A 17,036-nucleotide genomic window follows, 5' to 3' on the forward strand; every position below is an offset into this window, starting at 1 on the left:
ACATGCTGTTCAATAGCCTGTAAATATCTCTGTATATATTCACCTTTATAACTATATAAACTCTCTGTGCACCTTCATAACTGGTCAGTCTCCCGCTTCTTATTTACAACACCCAATAGTAAACCCCCATGAACAGGCCAAATTAGAATTCTGCGTAGACCGTGTAAGGATTGGTCTCTTACTCTAGTGAGTTTGTTCTACTTTCTGACTTGCAAAGCAATACCTATGGACTCTCACTGGTGTCCGTGCATCGCTTCGGCCTCACAGTGCCTGCCCCGGCCATCACATCTTCTTCTGCTCACTTCCCTTTCCCACAACCCTCAATCCCCTGGACCTCGGCGGAAGCACACGCTCCAGATAAGGGCCCCACGTACACATCTTTGCAGGAGATGAAGATGTTCTCCGCCAGTTCCATGTCATTCAGCATGAGGGCCAGGCGCAGGGCTTCCGGGTAGCGGTTGAACTTGCGGAAGATGCTGAGGGCGCAGCGGAGGAGGGCGGAGTTTTCGGGCTCGGGGACATAGCTGACACAGCTTCGGGAGAGACGGAGAAGGGACACAGAATGGTTAGTACTAACATGGCAGTCAAGCGAGCCCACGTGCTCAGGTAGCACTTACCTGCCTGAAAGACCAAGTATTTGCCATCAGCCTTTGATGAAGCCAGAACTCTCCCATCCTATTTACCCATTTGCTGCCAACAGGATAGATGAGAAGAAGAGATTGGATTTATCCCCCGCCCTTCACTACCCAAAGGTGTCTCAGGGCGGCCTACAAACTCCTTTCCCTTCCCCTCCCCACAACAGACACCCTGGGAGGTAGGTGGGGCTGACAAAGCTCTTGACAGAAACTGCTTTTTTTCAATAACAGCTCTTATCAGAACTACGGCTTGCCCAAGGTCATCCAGCAGCTGCAAGTGGAGGAGTGGGGAATCAAACCCGGTTCTCCCAGATTAGAGTCCACGCACTTAACCACTACACCAAACTGGCTCTCGAAGAAGAAGAATAAAAGACTGGATTCATACCCCGCCCTTCACTACCCAGAGGAGTCTCAGAGCGACTTACAAACTCCTTTCCCTTCCCCTCCCCACAACATACACCCTGCAAGGTAGGTGGGGCTGACAGAGCTCTTGACAGAAACGGCTCTTTTAGAAGAACAGCTCTTATCAGAAATTCGGCTTGCCCAAGGTCATCCAGCCAGGTGCAAGTGGAGGAGTGGGGAATCAAACCCGGTGCTCCCAGATTAAAGTCCACACACTTAACCACTACGCCAGACTGGCTCCACCTCAACAACACCAGAAAGAGCTGCTTTCAGACAGCAGCAAGAAAGTCTCATACTATACCCACAGGGAACATCCAGAGGGATTCTGCTGGCACGGGTCAGCGCTCTGCAACCCAGACCCTGGTCTATTCTCCAGCACAAGCAATTTGCTACCTTCGATCCGCTTAGATTCGAGTCCCAACACCACCTTAGAGAGCCAGTTTGGTGTAGTGGTTAGGAGCATGGACTCTGATATGGGAGAACCAGGTTTGATTCCCCACTCCACCACATGCAGCTGCTGGGGTGACCTTGGGTCAGTCACAAGTTCTCATTCTCTCAAGAGCAGTCCTCGAAAGAGCTCTCTCATCCCCACCTACCTCACAGGCTTTTTGTCTTAGCTCAGGAAGGATGGCTCCAGAGCAACCTAATTTACGTAGCGGCCAGATTGCTCACTCACAACTTTAATGCCAGTAGCTCACAAAGTAGAATGTTTGCTCATAAGACTCCACAGCTTAGAGGGAGCATTGCTCACAGGGTGTCCGTTGTGGGGAGGGGAAGAAAAAGGAGATTGTAAGCTGCTCTGAGACTCCCGAGTTAAGGGCGGAGTGGGGAATCAAACCCGGTTCTGTGCTCTTAGGTAAAGGTTTCCCTTGCTCGAAAGCCAGTCGAATCCGACTGTAGGGTTGTGGTGCTCATCTCTGTTTCCAAGCCGAAGAGCCAGCGCTGTCCGAAGACTTCTCCGTGGTCATGTGGCCGGCATGACTAAACACCAAGGCGCACGGAACGCTGTTACCTTCCCACCGAAGTGGTACCTATTTATCTCCTTGCAATTTCTTGCTTTCGAACTGCTAGGTTGGCAGGAGCTGGAACCAGAGACGGGAGCTCTCTCCGTCATGCGGCACTCGGGTCTCGAACTGCTGAACTACCAGCCTTCCGGCCTGCAGTTCAGCGCCTTAACCACTTGAGCCACGGCAGCTCCGCCCTGCGTTCTTAACCAGTACACCAAACTGGCTCCCTGTACACAGGAATTAGCTTTCTTCAAGCCAGGTAACAGGAGCAACAGGGGCCTGAATAGCCCAACTCACTCAGCTCATCTCCAGCCACACACCTAAAAGCAGTTCACGTCTCCCATGTGTCCACACACACACACACACACAGTCTTGGCACTGCTCTCTCACCTGGTCAGGTAGAGACAGACTTTGGCATAGGCGTTGTCGTCAATGTATTCCTCCAGCATGTCCATCTGCTCAATCTCCATGAGCAGGTCACAGGCCTCGTGCTCTGCGTTGTGGGCCATGTTGTACGGCACGATCTCCTTCACCAGGGTCAGAAGTGAGTCCCTCTGGGTCTTGTCCGCCTCGTCTATCTCCTGCCACTCCTTGGCCACTTCCCCGGCAAGGTGCCTGTGGAGACAGAGGAAGCACGGACTATCGCAAGAGAACCTCGTTAAACCCAATGCCGTAGGGCAAATTTAGCAGGGCGGAAAGCAACAGGAAAGCTGCTGGGTTTTTATCACAATGGACGACTTTTCGAAGGCAATAATGTCAGGGACACCCTGACAAAAAATTATTTACAAGGAGGACAAGAACACGTGCATTCGTAAGAGATCCTTCGAAGGTCCTGCATTATAACCCAGCGGCCATCAACATTTCTCCATACTTTCCACCCCCAATCCCAGTTCTCCAATAAGAATAATATAAGAGAGTGCATAAGTCTGACTCCAGTGGCACCTTTAAAACCAACAAAGTTTAATCCTGGGTATGAACTGGGCATAAACAAAAACTGGGCATAATCCAAGAAGGACAAGAACACGTGCTCTGTAAGAGATCCTTCGAAGGTCCTGCATTATAACCCAGCGGCCATCAACATTCCTCCATACTTTCTACACCCAATCCCAGTTCTCCAATAAGAATAATATAAGGGAGAGCAGAGAACAAAGTCTGCGTCCACTGGCACCTTTAAAACCAACAAAGTTTAATCCTGGGTATGAACTGGGCAGAAGATGGGTATAAACAAAAACTGGGCATAATCCTGGGTATAAGCTTCGTGTGCATGCAGGAGTGGGGAATCAAACCCGATTCTCCAAGATTAGCGTCCGTGCTCCTAACCACCACACCAAACTACCTCTGAGAAGACACTCGTGAACCTTATTTATGCTACTTTTGGCTCCCTGAAGGAAAGTTTGGACATAATGTAAATCACTAAGCAGTCAGAAATATGTCCCAGAGTTCCAACTTCGCCATTCGCCGCTTACCTGACATATTCATGTCCCCACGAGGCCAAAGGCTCCTGGGACCCCACCAGCCGATACTTCAGACACTCTCGCTCTCCACTCATGGTCATGGCCAGAACAGAGATTATGTCCGCTGCAAACCGCTGCGGGAAGAAAGATGTTAGTTGGCTACAGCCAGAAACGGGTCGCCCCACCCAAGCGCTCATTTGGGTTGAGCTGCTTCAGAGTTGCATGTCCCTATGTAGCAGCTCCTCTGCAAGCCTGAAAGGTCGGTAGCTTTTTAAAGTAACCAGAATCCAAAATGTCTCTTGGCTGGGATTCTTACCCTCTCTCAAGCGCTCATTTGGGTTGAGCTGCTTCAGAGCTGCATGTCTCTATATAGCAGCTCCTCTGCAAGCCTGAAAGGTCGGTAGCTTTTTAAAGTAACCAGAATCCAAAATGTCTCTTGGCTGGGATTCTTACCCTCTCTCAAGCAACACCACCAAGCCTGCTTAACTGTGAAGCCCTCCTATTACAAAGATGCGTGCCAGTAAGAGTTGTTCAACAGTGGAATCGGCTGCCCGGGGAGGTGGTGAGCTCCCCCTCCCTGGCAGTCTTTAAGCCGCGGCTGGACAAACCCTTATCAGGGATGCTCTAGGCCAGGGGTGTTGAACTCATTTGTTATGAGGGCCGGATCTGACACAGATGTGACCTTTTGGGGCCGGGCCAGGTGTGTCATAAAATGTGATGCCAGGTAGCAGAGATATAAGCTTTATAAAGGACACAAACACAAAGGGTTTTTTTTTACTTAAAATAAAAACATGCTTAAAACATGAGCACTCTTGCAATGTTTTGTTTATTTAACAGTCTGATAACTGACACCTCTTGCTCTGAACGACTGCATCAAAATGTCTGTGCTGTTGCAGTCTTGCGTATGCTGTTCAGGTGTGTATCTGTAAGCTGCAAACCTACGATGACGCAGCAGCAGCAGAACTGGGAGAAGCAGCAGAAGACAGCCAGTTCCACTGCCGGCCTGATAGAAGCCCTCCAGGGGCCTCATCCGGCCCCTGGGCCGCATGTTTGACATTCCTTCTCTAGGCTGATCCTGCACTGAGCAGGGGGTTGGGTTGGGCTACATGGCCTGTAGGGCCCTTCCCAACTCTATGATTCTAAGATTCTATGAGGATTCCGCTCCCTCACCTTCAACCCATCTGGAATCCACACTACTGAGACAGATGAAGGCAAGACGATGAGAGAGCAACTACAGTATGTACAAGCAAAAGCTACACCAGAGATCTCCGTTCGTATACCTTGTTCTCCCCTGGAGCCATGTTCTCGTAGATCTCCTTCAGCTTGCCGTAATGTGGCCGGAGGAACTTCAAGGGCTTGGGCACGGAAGTCATGGAGGTTGTGGACGAACGGATCTGCCTCCGCAGCTCCTCGAGGGCGGGCCGGTAGAGGGACGTGTCGTGCTCCTGCACAAGCCAATCAGCTGCTATCAGGCAAGAGCCGCCTCCCTCCCACCCCTATTTAAATTGCAAGGTCACCTCTTCTGTCCCACAGGACAGGGTCTCCCCCAGGTTTGTGACGGTGACTGATTTAAAACTCAAACTGATGCTTACGCATCAGATCTGTGAGAGCCAATGTTAAGGGGCACAACCAGTGTTCCGTCTAAGCTGAGTTAGTGTGAGCTAGCTCACAGTTTTTTAGCCTCCGGCTTGCACATTTTTGTCCTAGCTCAAGAAGGATGGCTCCAGTGCAAACTACTTGATGCAGCAGCCAAATTGCTCGCTCACAACCTTAATGCCAGTAGCTCACAAAGTAGAATTTTTGCTCACAAGACTCTACAGCTTAGAAGAAGAAGATATTGGATTTATACCCCGCCCTTCACTTGGAGTCTCAGAGCGGCTCACAAACTCCTTTCCCTTCCCCTCCCCACGACAGACACCCTGTGAGGTGGGTGGGGCTGAAAGAACTCTGACACAAACTGCTCTTTTTCAAGGACAGCTGTGCCAGATCTTGTGACTGACCTAAGGTCACACCAGCAGCTGCAAGTGGAGGAGTGGGGGAATCAAACCTGGTTCTCCCAGATTAGAGTCCGCGCACTTAACCACTACACCAAACTGGCTCTCCCTTAGAGGGAACATTTATTCAGGGGCACATTTCCACTTTGCTCGGCTCTTGCAATTTTGTTGGGTTTTTTTGCTGTCAAGTCACAGTTGACTTACGACGACACCGTAGGGTTTCCAAGGCAAGGGACGTTCGGAGGTGGTTAGCCATCGCCTGCCTCTGCATCACGACCCTGGTATTCCTTGGTGGTCTCCCATCCAAATACTACCCAGGTCCCACCCCGCTTAGCTTCTGAGATCTAACAAGATCAGGCTAGGCTGGGCTAGCCAGGTCAGGGCGCTCTTGCAAGAAGAGATGAAAAAGAAAATATGAACAACAGCCGCCCCTCTCCAAACAATGGTCCTTTCTGTTTGTTAAAGCCTCCAAAGGAAGTTTAGAAAACTAGTAAAGGGCCAAAAGTTAAAAACATCAATAGGTATAGACAGAAGTACACGTGTTTATTTCAAAAACATATAAAAACCTTGTAAGGGACCAAGTAAAGCCTCATAAAATAATCAAAGTGACAAATGCACAAAAAGAGCCATATATGACCTGATGCATTTCAGCCCACAGGAGCCTTCTTCAGAGGTCAAATAGTACAGACCCTATTACACTTGTAGGGCAGTAAACAATTGATATAGAACCAAAAATGGAATGTTCCAATCTGGAACTGAATGACACACACACACACAAAAATGATTTGTGAGGCCACAAATGTATTTGGCCATCTGTCAGAAGCAACTGCATATATTGGAGATAGTAATAGTACCAATATGTACCTTTCAGTTTAGGTCCTACGAGCACAAGTAAAATCGCCTTATCAGGCCAGTGTAACATCAACATGTAACAGTTTGTTAAACTGCAAGCCTTCGACTGGCCTCCAGTATCTCGAAAAGTAAGATTCATTGTCATTTCGACAACATACACATTAGTTGCTGTAGATTTTACGGGTTGTGTGGCCGTGGTCTTGGCATTGTAGAACCTGGTGTTTCGCCGGTAGCTATGACAGGCACCCTTGACACATAGAATACTCCATCTTTCTGTGTTATACCTCTGAGGATGCCAGTCACAGCTACTGGCGAAATGTCAGGTTCTACAATGCCAAGACCACGGCCACACAACCCGGAAAAATCTACAGCAACTGATGAACTCTGGCTGTGAAAGCCTTTGACAAAACATACACATTTATTTAATCGCACAACACTAATCGTCTGCCTTTGACTCCATTCTGCCATCAGCACTAATGACTGCAAACTGGAATTCAGTACGGCCACAGCCATGCCCATAAGTACCAGACCAGCCCTCCAAAGAAGCAACCGAGTGCCTCCAACGAAGCAACCATTCATGACTCTAGAGTTCTCACTGTTGTAAGGGTGCTCAGCGGTGGCTGGTTTGTGAGCAATGTGCTTCGGCATTCGATCTCCACGGGCTAACGGTCAAGAGCAGGGAACTCACCCCCAAGCGCTCCACCAGCATCTCCAGCTCATCCTGCAGCTGTTTGTCTTCTTCAGACTGTAAAGAGGAAAAGGTGTGAAAATCAGTTCAGTTCCCTTTATTGGCATTGACATTGGAGAAAATACACAAATAGATAAATAAATAAAACATGGGACATATACCAACTTGGGGGGGGGACGGACAACAACACCCCGTTCTAAAATAATCTAAAATCCATATAAATAAGTCTCACTTTTATATCTCCCCAAAACAGGTTTTGTGTTACAATACTGTACTGCGTGTAAGAAGAGCAGCCTGAAAGAACTTTGCCACTGAGTCAGTTATATTTTCAGAAAATCCAAGCCTCCGGGAAAGCCCCAAATCCCAGAGAACCTACAGTTCCTCAGTGGAAAAGAGCAAGAGTCCAAGAGCACCTTTAAAGACTAATAAAATTTGTGGCAGGGGAGGAGCTTTCGTGAGTCGCTGCTCACTTCTTCAGATACCACACGGCAGTGACCCAGAAAAGCTCCAACCCTGCCACAAATATTGTTAGTCTTTAAAGTGCTCCTGGACTCTTGCTCTTTTCTACTGCTAGACAGACTAAACACGGCTACCCATCTTGATCTTTCTCTACAGTTCCTCAACTACACTTTCAAGGGCTCTAGATCAGTGTTTCCCAACCCTATGGGTCACGAAGTCTGCCAAAGTGGGTTCCAGGCTGCCATATCACCGATATTTTAATGCTCTTTTTTTAAAAAAAATAATAAAAATAGGTCACCATACTAAGTAAATTTGGAATTGTGCGTCAACATACCCCAAAGGCTGGGAACCACTACTCTAGAGCAGGGGTGTCGACTTAATTTGTTATGAGGGCCAGATCTGACATAAATGAGACCTTGCTGGGCCAGGCCATGTGTGTCATGAAATGCAATGCCAGGTAGCAGAGATATAAACTTTGTAAAGGACTAAGGCTGCCAAGTCCCCCCGGGGGGCGGATTTCCCCCTGCTTTGGAGGCCCGATTTCCGCCGCCGCAGAATCGGGCCCCGGGGGAAAACCCACCCCGGCGTGCACGTCAGCCGGAGGTGACGTGATGATGCCAGGCACGCTGGGGGCGGGGCCACAGCCATCTGAGGGGAAAACTCTATGTTTCCTAATATTTGTTTATGGTAGCAACAGTGAGAAAATATGTTCATAACCTTGGAATCTGGCTCCTAAATGTCTGAGCTGGCTTCTGGAGCCAAAGAAAAGTTGTCAAGGCCTGATTTGTAATAACTTCAGACAGAATTCTGCTCTGTACACAAATCAGAATTGAGTTATGCCACACGGTTTATTATTCAAGAGGACTGCCAACAGGTTAAAAATTGGCTCAAAAAAATACCCCTTGTTTTACACCCGTATCAGATGCAGAGCAACACAGACACAAACAGATTTTACATTAAGAGAGGAATGTTCTATTTTCTTCCAGAAATCACCAGCACTTCACAATTGACAGATCACACCCCCAGATGAAAAAAATCAGAAAGTAGATCTTGATGTTGATCGGCCAGTTGTAGCACAGTAGCTAAGGGACTGGAGTACAAGTCGGGAAGCCCTCAGTTTGAATCTCATCCCTGCCACAGGCAAGCCCCCTTCCCTCAGCCTTTCACCTGCTTCACTAGCTTACTGAAAGGCTTGCAGGAGTTATACAAAACTGTAAGCCTCATCACTGACAGCCCCCTTGTGCCAAAAGGAATGGCAGGGAGCGTTACCTCTAAGCTGCGCATGTGAGGGGCCACTCATTCACATGGGAAGCCCCGCTCAGCAGCAATCTGGAGCCGTGCAGGGTCTGGCACTGCCCATTGCCCATTTCAAGATTAAAGGTAAAGGTTCCCTTGCTCGAAAGCCAGTTGAGTCCAACTCTAGGGTTGCGGTGCTCATCTCAGTTTCAAAGCCGAAGAGCCAGCGCTGTCCGAAGACGTTTCCATGGTCATGTGGCCGGCATGACTAACAACCAAGGCGCACGGAAGTGGTACCGAAGTGGTCCCTATTTATCTACTTGCAATTTCTTGCTTTCGAACGGCTAGGTTGGCAGGAGCTGGAACTAGAGACGGGAGCTCACTCCGTCATGCGGCAACCCGGGTCTCGAACTGCTGAACTACTGACCTTCCACAGCCTGCAGTTCAGCATCTTAACCACTTGAGCCACCGCAGCTCCTAACTTCAAGATTACTCCTAATTTCAAGATTACAGCAGTTCTATTCCGCTCAGGATGTGAAACTGCTCTGCTCAGTAGGAAAAAAAATTAGAGGGAACATAGACCCTGGCAGAACATATATCTTTTAAAAAAAATTTGTGAATGCATGTGTATGTGCTTGTGTGCCTGGAAGTCATGGTGACTTCTGGGGGCCGCTAGTGGAGCTAGGACATTTCAGAGAGGTGGCTTGGTATTTCCTGCCTCTGCATCCCGGCCCCGGTAGTCCTTCAAGATTACCCTTCCAGGACTGGCCAGGGTCAGCACTGCTTCATTTCCGAGATCTGACTTGCCTGGTCTTTCCAGGTCAGAGCTGGCAGGACATAGATCTTAATAACAGGACATAGATCTGTCAGGAACCAGCCTACTGCCCTCCTTTAGGCTGGTAAAGATCCACGTGGTTGATGCCACACAGCAAGTATAAGATACTGATACCTACTCCCTGTTTTCTCAATGGCAAGGCCACTTATCACGTTGTCTGACCTAGCCCTCCTCACAGAAACATGCTGTCAACTACAAGGCCTAATAATTGCGGCAGACATTATCAAGGGTTTCTACAGCACACTGAAGTCTGCAAAAGATGTGTGCCCAGGTTCCTCATGTGTCAGACCAAAAGAATGACAGCAGAGATATAGCTGCCCGGTGCGCCACTGCTTAAAATAAGATGCCCATTTAACTGTCTTGAACCTGTTTATCCCATCCTCCTTCCAAGGAGCTATGGCAGACTACATTACTGCTCCATTACCCCTCACACAAATTATGCAATGAAGCTTAGGCTCAAAGAAAGCATGATTGTCCTAAGATCATCCACTAAGCCTCATAATTGAGTCACATCTGAACTCAGGACACTCATGTCCTAACCCAACAAAGGCCCCGGTCACACGGGCTGGATATCGCAGGGGGGAGGCATGGCTGTTTGCCCCGGAACGAACTACAGCACGGCAGCTGGATCAAACATCCCGCCAACGTCCCGTGGTTGGGGGGAGGCGCCGATCATACCTCACTCCTGCGGTGCGGCAAAGAAGCGGCGCCGCAGGGGTTGTGTTGTTGTTTTTAACGCAAGTGTTCGCATGCACCGTTGGGTGCTTGTACGCACCCATGGAGACTTGACCCCCCAAAAAGTTTTTGCAGCGGGACATGGGCGGGCGCCGGATGCCACGAGCTAACACCGGAAGCGTGATCCGACGCCCACCCTTGCCCCGCGGTTTCCGGAAACTAGTACCTCCGAGGTACTAGTTTTTTACAGCACATCTTCGGAGTGAAGCCTCGGGTGAGCCACGGGAGCTCTACGCTTCCCAGATGTGGCGGTGAGATCGCGCCCAGAAAATCTGCCTATCTTCCGTCTCTCTAGCGTGCCTAATGCTCTGTGTGACCGGGGCCTAAGTTTGAGTCCAGTGGCACCTTTAAGACCAACGAAGTTTAGTTCTGGGGGAAAGCTTTCATGTGCATGCACACTTTATCAGATACCAGAACACGCGTGCATGCTCACAAAAGCTTATACCCAGAACTAAACTTTGTTAGTCTTAAAGGTGCCACTGGATGCAAACTTTGTTCTATTTCTTCTGAGCAACACGGCTACCCACCTGAATCTATCAAGGTGGAAAGTACCTGAACAAAGTTCAGGTCCAGTGGCAACCTGAAGACCAACAGAATTTTATTCAAGGTATTTCTTCCATTTCAATGTATCTGCCCACAAAAGCTTATACCCAGAATTAAACTTCGTTGGGCTTCAGTGTGCCACAAGACTCAAACTCTGTTCAGTTGCTTCAGACCAGGGGTGGCCAAACTGCAGCTCGGGAGCCGTATGCAGCTCTTTCACACAGTCTAATTTATAATGTTAATAAAAAGCAAACGTACCTATTTTTCAATTAAAACATATGTGTAATATTTGTTCATGTGTTGCCGCTCTCAAACATCTGACTTTTGTTCTGTGTAGCTGTTACGTCAAGCAAGTTTGGCTACCCGTTTCAGACCACACCTGAATCGATCTCCACGGAAGGCACCACGTTAAGCCACATGGACAGTCTGAGGCCATTACACCACACCGGCCCTCACATACACATATGCACTTTTTAAAATATCTGCCTATGTCAGAGCAGAAGCCTGGCTGGAATTCACATCCTCCGACCCAAGCGCGCCGGCCATGGTGGGTATGATAACAAACCCTCTCGAGAGATGCCCAGGAATGGCGGGCCCTCGTTTGGTGCAGTGGTTAAGTGTGCGGACTCTAATCCGGGAGAACCGGGTTTGATTCCCCACTCCTCCACTTGCACCTGCTGATGTGACCTTGGGTCAGTCACAAGCTCTGGCACAGCTGTTCTTGAAAAAGAGCAGTTTCTGTCAGAGCTCTCTCAGCCCCACCCACCTCACACGGTGTCTGTTGTGGGGAGGGGAAGGGGTTTGTAAGCCGCTCTGAGATTCCAAGTGAAGGGCGGGGTATAAATCCAATCTCTTTTTCTTCTTCTTCTTCTCTCAGAGCTCTCTCAGTCCCACCCACCTCACAGGGTGTCTGTTGTGGGGAGGGGAAGGGAAAGGAGTTTGTAAGCCGCTCTGAGACTCCAAGTGAAGGGCGGGGTATAAATCCAATCTCCTCCTCCTCCTCTGCTGCGCTCTGCACATGCCCAGAGGGACCCTGGTAGGGCTGCCAGGTCTGGGTTGGAAAACACCTGGAGACTTTGGGGGTGGAACCAGGAGACGGGGGGGGGGTTAGAGAGGGGAGGGGGCTCTGCATGGTAAACTGCCATGAAATCCACCCTCCAAAGCAGCCATGTGCTCCAGGGGTGCTGATCTCTGTCAGCTGGAGATCAGCTGTAAAAGCCGGGGGTCTCCAGGCCCCACCGGGAGGCTGGCAACCCCAGACCCTGCTCCCCACAGCGGGAGCCTCCTGTCACTCCCGGGAGGCTGAAGGGAAGAAGACCTGGATAGTCCCTCCCTGCTCCCTCCCTCCCTGAGCGAGGCTCCAAGCAGGGGCGCCCCGATGCCGGCCTCCGGGCCTGGCCGTGACTCAGCGCGGCTCCTCGGCCGGGCTCTCACCAGCTCCTGCTCCTTGTCCGCCGCGGTGGCGTTGGGGTCCTTCTTGTCCTTGGTCCAGGGCCCCGACGACTTCTCCTCCCCGGACCCGGGACCCGCCGCGGATGTGGACTGCGACCGCCGCTGACTGCCGCCACCTTCGTCCATGGCGACCCGCTTCCTCTGAGGCAGAGACTCGCTGACACACTGCGCAGGCGCGCTCGCGTCGGCGGGGCGGGGCCTCGGCGGACCAATCGGCCGAGGAGGAGAGGATGAGGGGGAGCGCGCGCGCCCGCGTGACGTCATGCACCGGGGGGAAGAGGAGGAAGCGGGGCGGGGCTACGGAGATTAAGACGTGGGCGGGGCGACGACGTGAGGCTACACGTGGGCCGTTGTCTCCGGTTGGGGACTGGAGCTCTGCGCTATTTCTCAGGGGGCTCAAGGTGGGTTGAAAGACGCGACCTGTTTCTTCCAAAAGACGACATGTGCAAGAAGTCACGGCATTAAGCAAATTCATCTCTGAGGATGCCAGTCGCAGCTGCTGGCGAAAGGTCAGGTCCTGCAATGCCAAGACCACGGCCAGACAGGCCGGAAAATCTACAACTAATGAACTCCGGCCCTGCAAAGCCTTCGACAACATCTTGAAATGATATATGTTGTGAAACACAGACATATAATTATATATGTTATGATATATATGTGTTGAATGAGGAATATGCTTCTTCTCCTGAGTATGCCTTATTATTCAATATGCTCCCGTGGGTAGGGATGTTGGTCTGGAGAATGGTGCACGCACCAGGAAAACTTATACCTAGAATCAAACTTGATTGGACTTAAAAGGTGCTACTGGACTCAAACTTTGTTCTATTCAATATGCATGTCACATATGGTGTGATACCTTTATTGTCAGCTGTGGTTGCCAGCAGTGTTCCCTCTAAGCCGAGTTAGTGTGAGCTAGCTCACAGTTTTTTAGCCTCCAGCTCACAGATTTTTGCCTTAGCTCAGGAAGGGTGGCTCCAGAGCAAACTAATTTCTACAGTAGCCAAATCGCTTGTTCACAACGTTAATGCCAATAGCTCACAAAGATGAATTTTTGCTCACAAGACTCCACAGCTCAGAAGGAGCACTGGTTACCAGGTGTCCTCTTGAGGACACAGGGTTTTTTTTTTGGGGGGGGGGCTGTCTTCTTTTGGCTCTTTTTTTAAGAAGCTGATGAAAATGTCCTCTTGGGGTTGGAAGGTAGGAAATATTCCTAGCTAGTAGCAATTATCACAGCTAAAATAGTAGGGATATTTAAAATAAGACCTGTGGTAGTGATCACTTGTTTGAAGTAGTCCGTCAGGAAATATGTCCTCTTTCTTGCCTTTCAAAATACAGGCCTTGGTCACAGGGGCCAGATAACGTGGGGGGGAAGCATGCCTATTTGCGCCGTCGCAGTTTGATCCGCGATTATGTGTTCAGACGTGAGGGAGGCTTCCTCCTTTGGCACCCGCAGCAAACAGGACAATGGGGGAGAAAGCTGCACGGCGTGATTACACCGGGGGGAATCCGCATGCAGCCTGTGGCAAACCATTTGCTAGTAGGCCGTCCCAGGTACTTTTTTTATGCACATCTTCAGCGGGACGCCACGAGTTCACCACAGGAGCGCTATGCCTCCCAGATGTTCCGGTGTGATCGGCCAGAAAATTCTACAGGAGAATCGTGCCTTCAGCGTGGCAAATGTTCCGTGTGACCGGGGCCATAGTAACCCTATTGTCAACAGAGTAAGTGTAGCAAAACTGTATTCTGAAAATTCCACACACACACCCTTTTTTTTTGTTCTTCTTAACTGCTTTTCCCATGATCTCTCATTTACTACTACCTAAATGGAGCTGCGGTGGCTCAAGTGGTTAAGACGCTGAACTGCAGGCTGTGGAAAGTCGGTCGTTCAGCAGTTCAAGACCCGGGTGCCGCAAGACAGGGTGAGCTCCTGTCTCTAGTTCCAGCTCCTGCCAACCTAGCAGTTCGAAAGCAAGAAATTGCAAGTAGATAAATAGGTACCACTTCGGTGGGAAGGTAACAGCGTTCCGTGCGCCTTGGTGTTTAGTCATGCCGGCCACATGACCACGGAAACGTCTTCGGGCAGCGCTGGCTCTTCGGCTTTGAAACGGAGATGAGCACCGCAACCCTAGAGTCGGATTTGACTGGCTTTCGAGCAAGGGAACCTTTACCTTTTTAAATGAAGACTGGCAGCCCTAACAAGCTCTAGGTTGGGAAATGCCTGAAAATTTGGGAAGAGGACCCTGAGGAGGGTGGTGTTTGTGGGAGGGAGCCATTTTCTCCAGGTGAACTGATATCTGTTGCCTGGAGATCAAATATAAAAGTGGGAGATACCCAGGCATTACCTGGAGGTTGGCAACCCTATAACATCAGGGACACACAAACACACCGCTGTCAGCCATTTGCTTCCCGTTAGCAGAACTGGCTCGGATGCCTCTGCCCACCGCAAGACACAATACGCACAGGTTTCAAACCGGATCTGACATAAATGTCACTTTGTCGAGCCGGGCCATGTGTGCCGTACGATGTAAGACCAGGGACCAGAGATATAAACTTTATAAAGGACAGAGGCAAACCCAATTATTATTTTTTACTAAAAATACAAACAAAAGCAATTGATTCCTAGTAGTGAAAGCCACTGATTTACTGGGGAACCCACCTTGGCCTCAGTTTATGAATTAATCACAGCACAAGAGTGAGCCTCTGGAAGGAACTGTGGGGAAGGTTTCATCAGTGCTGCCGTTTCTGCTTTTGGACCAAAGCTGTCCATCATGTGCTAATGCTGGGTCATCTCTTTCCTTTCCCCTTTCTTGCAGTTATGTTGCCCCAAGCACCCTCCTGGTTCTTCCACAAGACATCTCTCTCCGGGGTGCCTGCCAGGGCGGGGCCCTCCAAAAGACTTCAAGGAGAGCTTTTTCAAAGAGTTTGTTCCAGGTTCTCTGCAGGCACAGAGTGGCTTCAAGGAATGACTATTAAAAAATAACACATAGCCTGAATGGGTTTGGAATACTGCCATGGGGGTGGCATGGCCCCAGTCAAACAGCGCTGGAGTGGGGAGTTATGCATGTGGAATAGCAAACACAAGGAAATACCCCCCCCCCGCTGTTTCAATATGGAAAATGGCTGTGGGGGGGGAGGAAGGAACCTTTCCTCCCCATGTGGAGCTGTTCTGAGCTTTATTTTTAACTAGGAATAAGTCCCGTTGTGGAAATAAATACAACGAGCTCTAGAAAGCTCTGGGCAGGTGCCCTAGCCTTGGGGCACTCAGCATCAATTTGCTCTGGTGACCTCAGCAGGGTATAATGACATAGAGTTTACAGTTTTCTCAAGGGGAACTGATCTCTGCCATCTGGAGAACAGCTTTAATTCTGAGTGATCTCCAGCCCTCTCCTGGGGATTGGCAGCAAAGGTCCCCCAGGAGGAAATGGCTAGTTTGGAGGGTGGAATCTATGGCATTGTACCTGTCTGAAGTCTCACCCCTCCTCAAACCCCACCCTCTTCAGGCAACCCTATCTCCTTCCTAGCTAACCATCAACCTACTGCTATCTGCCCCTCTGACTTCAGATTTCCATCTCCCCCCACACACACCTGCAGCCCCAACCTAGGAAAACTACAGTCTTTCTCCACAGTGGGGACCCAAGCAGGAGGGAATCGACCTCAGCAGGGTATAATGACACAGAGTCCACCCTGCAAAGCAGCCATTTTCTCCAGGGGAACTGATCTCTACCACCCTCTTCAGGCTCCACCCCTCAAATCTCCAGGAATTTCCCAACCTAGAGTTGGCATCCCTATCTCCGCCCCAGCCAACCATCCACCTACTTTTATCTGCCCCTCTGACTTCAGGTTTCCATCTCTTCCCCCTTCCCTCTAGCCTCTACCTAGTAAAAGTACAGTCTTTCTCCACTGTGGGGACCAAAGCAGCTCACATCATTCTCCTCTCCCCCTTTTGATTTGCACAACAACCCTGTCAGACACATTGGGGGCGGGGCCACAATCCCCCACAACATGCCAGATGCAATGATGTCACCTCCGGGGGGACTTGGCAACCCTACTTCTAGGTGACGTCATCCTGTGGAGAATGCCACCCCCAGAACGCCCCTCAAATCCCCCCACCACAACAGCAAGGGGATCTGGCAACCCTAACAACTGACCATACATGTGGCTCCCACCTTATGGAATGGCCTGCCTGGGGAAGTCAGGAAGTCTCCCACTCTCCTGGCTTTCTGCAAATTATGCACAACTGAATCATTTCCCACTGTACTGGAGCCAGCCTGACCTTTTTCCTGGCCTTGCTCATCACGTGGGACAGAGAGGGACCCCTTGCAGGGCAGCCCAGCCTGAGGAAGCTTTTCCTCTCTGTCCCGCCACTACGGTATTTACCCATCTGGAACCCCCATAGGAGCTTAAGAGAGAAAGGATAAAAATACAGTAAAGCAAGCTCCAACAGCAGTGCACTGCCTTGAGTCTGCTGTTTCACGCCAGAAACTGGAACTCTCTCCAGTATTGGAATGGAAGCTAAAATCCTTTAAGATCCACTATAATCAATTAACTGCAGACATAGAATAAAAATGAAAAAATAAAAAAAACAGAAATGAAATATAAACAGAGATTAAAAGAGGTAAACCAGCCAGGGAGGGAAAACAGGAAAAGGGAGCTGTTGTCCCTTCCAGGCGGGCAAAGCCGAGGCGAAAAAGACGCAGATACGATAAAAACTTCAAAACCTCAGTAAATGTAAAAATAAAACAGG

At 49.9% G+C, this 17,036-nt stretch overlaps 1 protein-coding gene across 1 annotated transcript in view; it reads right to left on the reverse strand.

Moving 5' to 3' along the window:
• PSMD2 (proteasome 26S subunit, non-ATPase 2) overlaps positions 1–12,453 on the reverse strand; it is a 59,889-nt gene extending 47,436 nt beyond the window's left edge. The window contains exons 1-6 of the mRNA XM_015427065.1: positions 12,275–12,453; positions 7,033–7,089; positions 4,779–4,943; positions 3,511–3,632; positions 2,435–2,659; positions 375–533 (exon numbers count right to left, since the gene is read on the reverse strand). Coding sequence (XP_015282551.1) covers positions 375–533; positions 2,435–2,659; positions 3,511–3,632; positions 4,779–4,943; positions 7,033–7,089; positions 12,275–12,418 — 872 coding nt within the window. The 5' untranslated portion in view covers positions 12,419–12,453. The remainder of the gene's footprint in view (positions 1–374; positions 534–2,434; positions 2,660–3,510; positions 3,633–4,778; positions 4,944–7,032; positions 7,090–12,274) is intronic.
• Between the last annotated feature and the right edge of the window lie 4,583 nt (positions 12,454–17,036).

Source organism: Gekko japonicus, unplaced genomic scaffold (assembly GCF_001447785.1).
Source record: "Gekko japonicus isolate JY-2015 unplaced genomic scaffold, Gekko_japonicus_V1.1 scaffold238, whole genome shotgun sequence".
NCBI lineage: Eukaryota > Metazoa > Chordata > Lepidosauria > Squamata > Gekkonidae > Gekko > Gekko japonicus.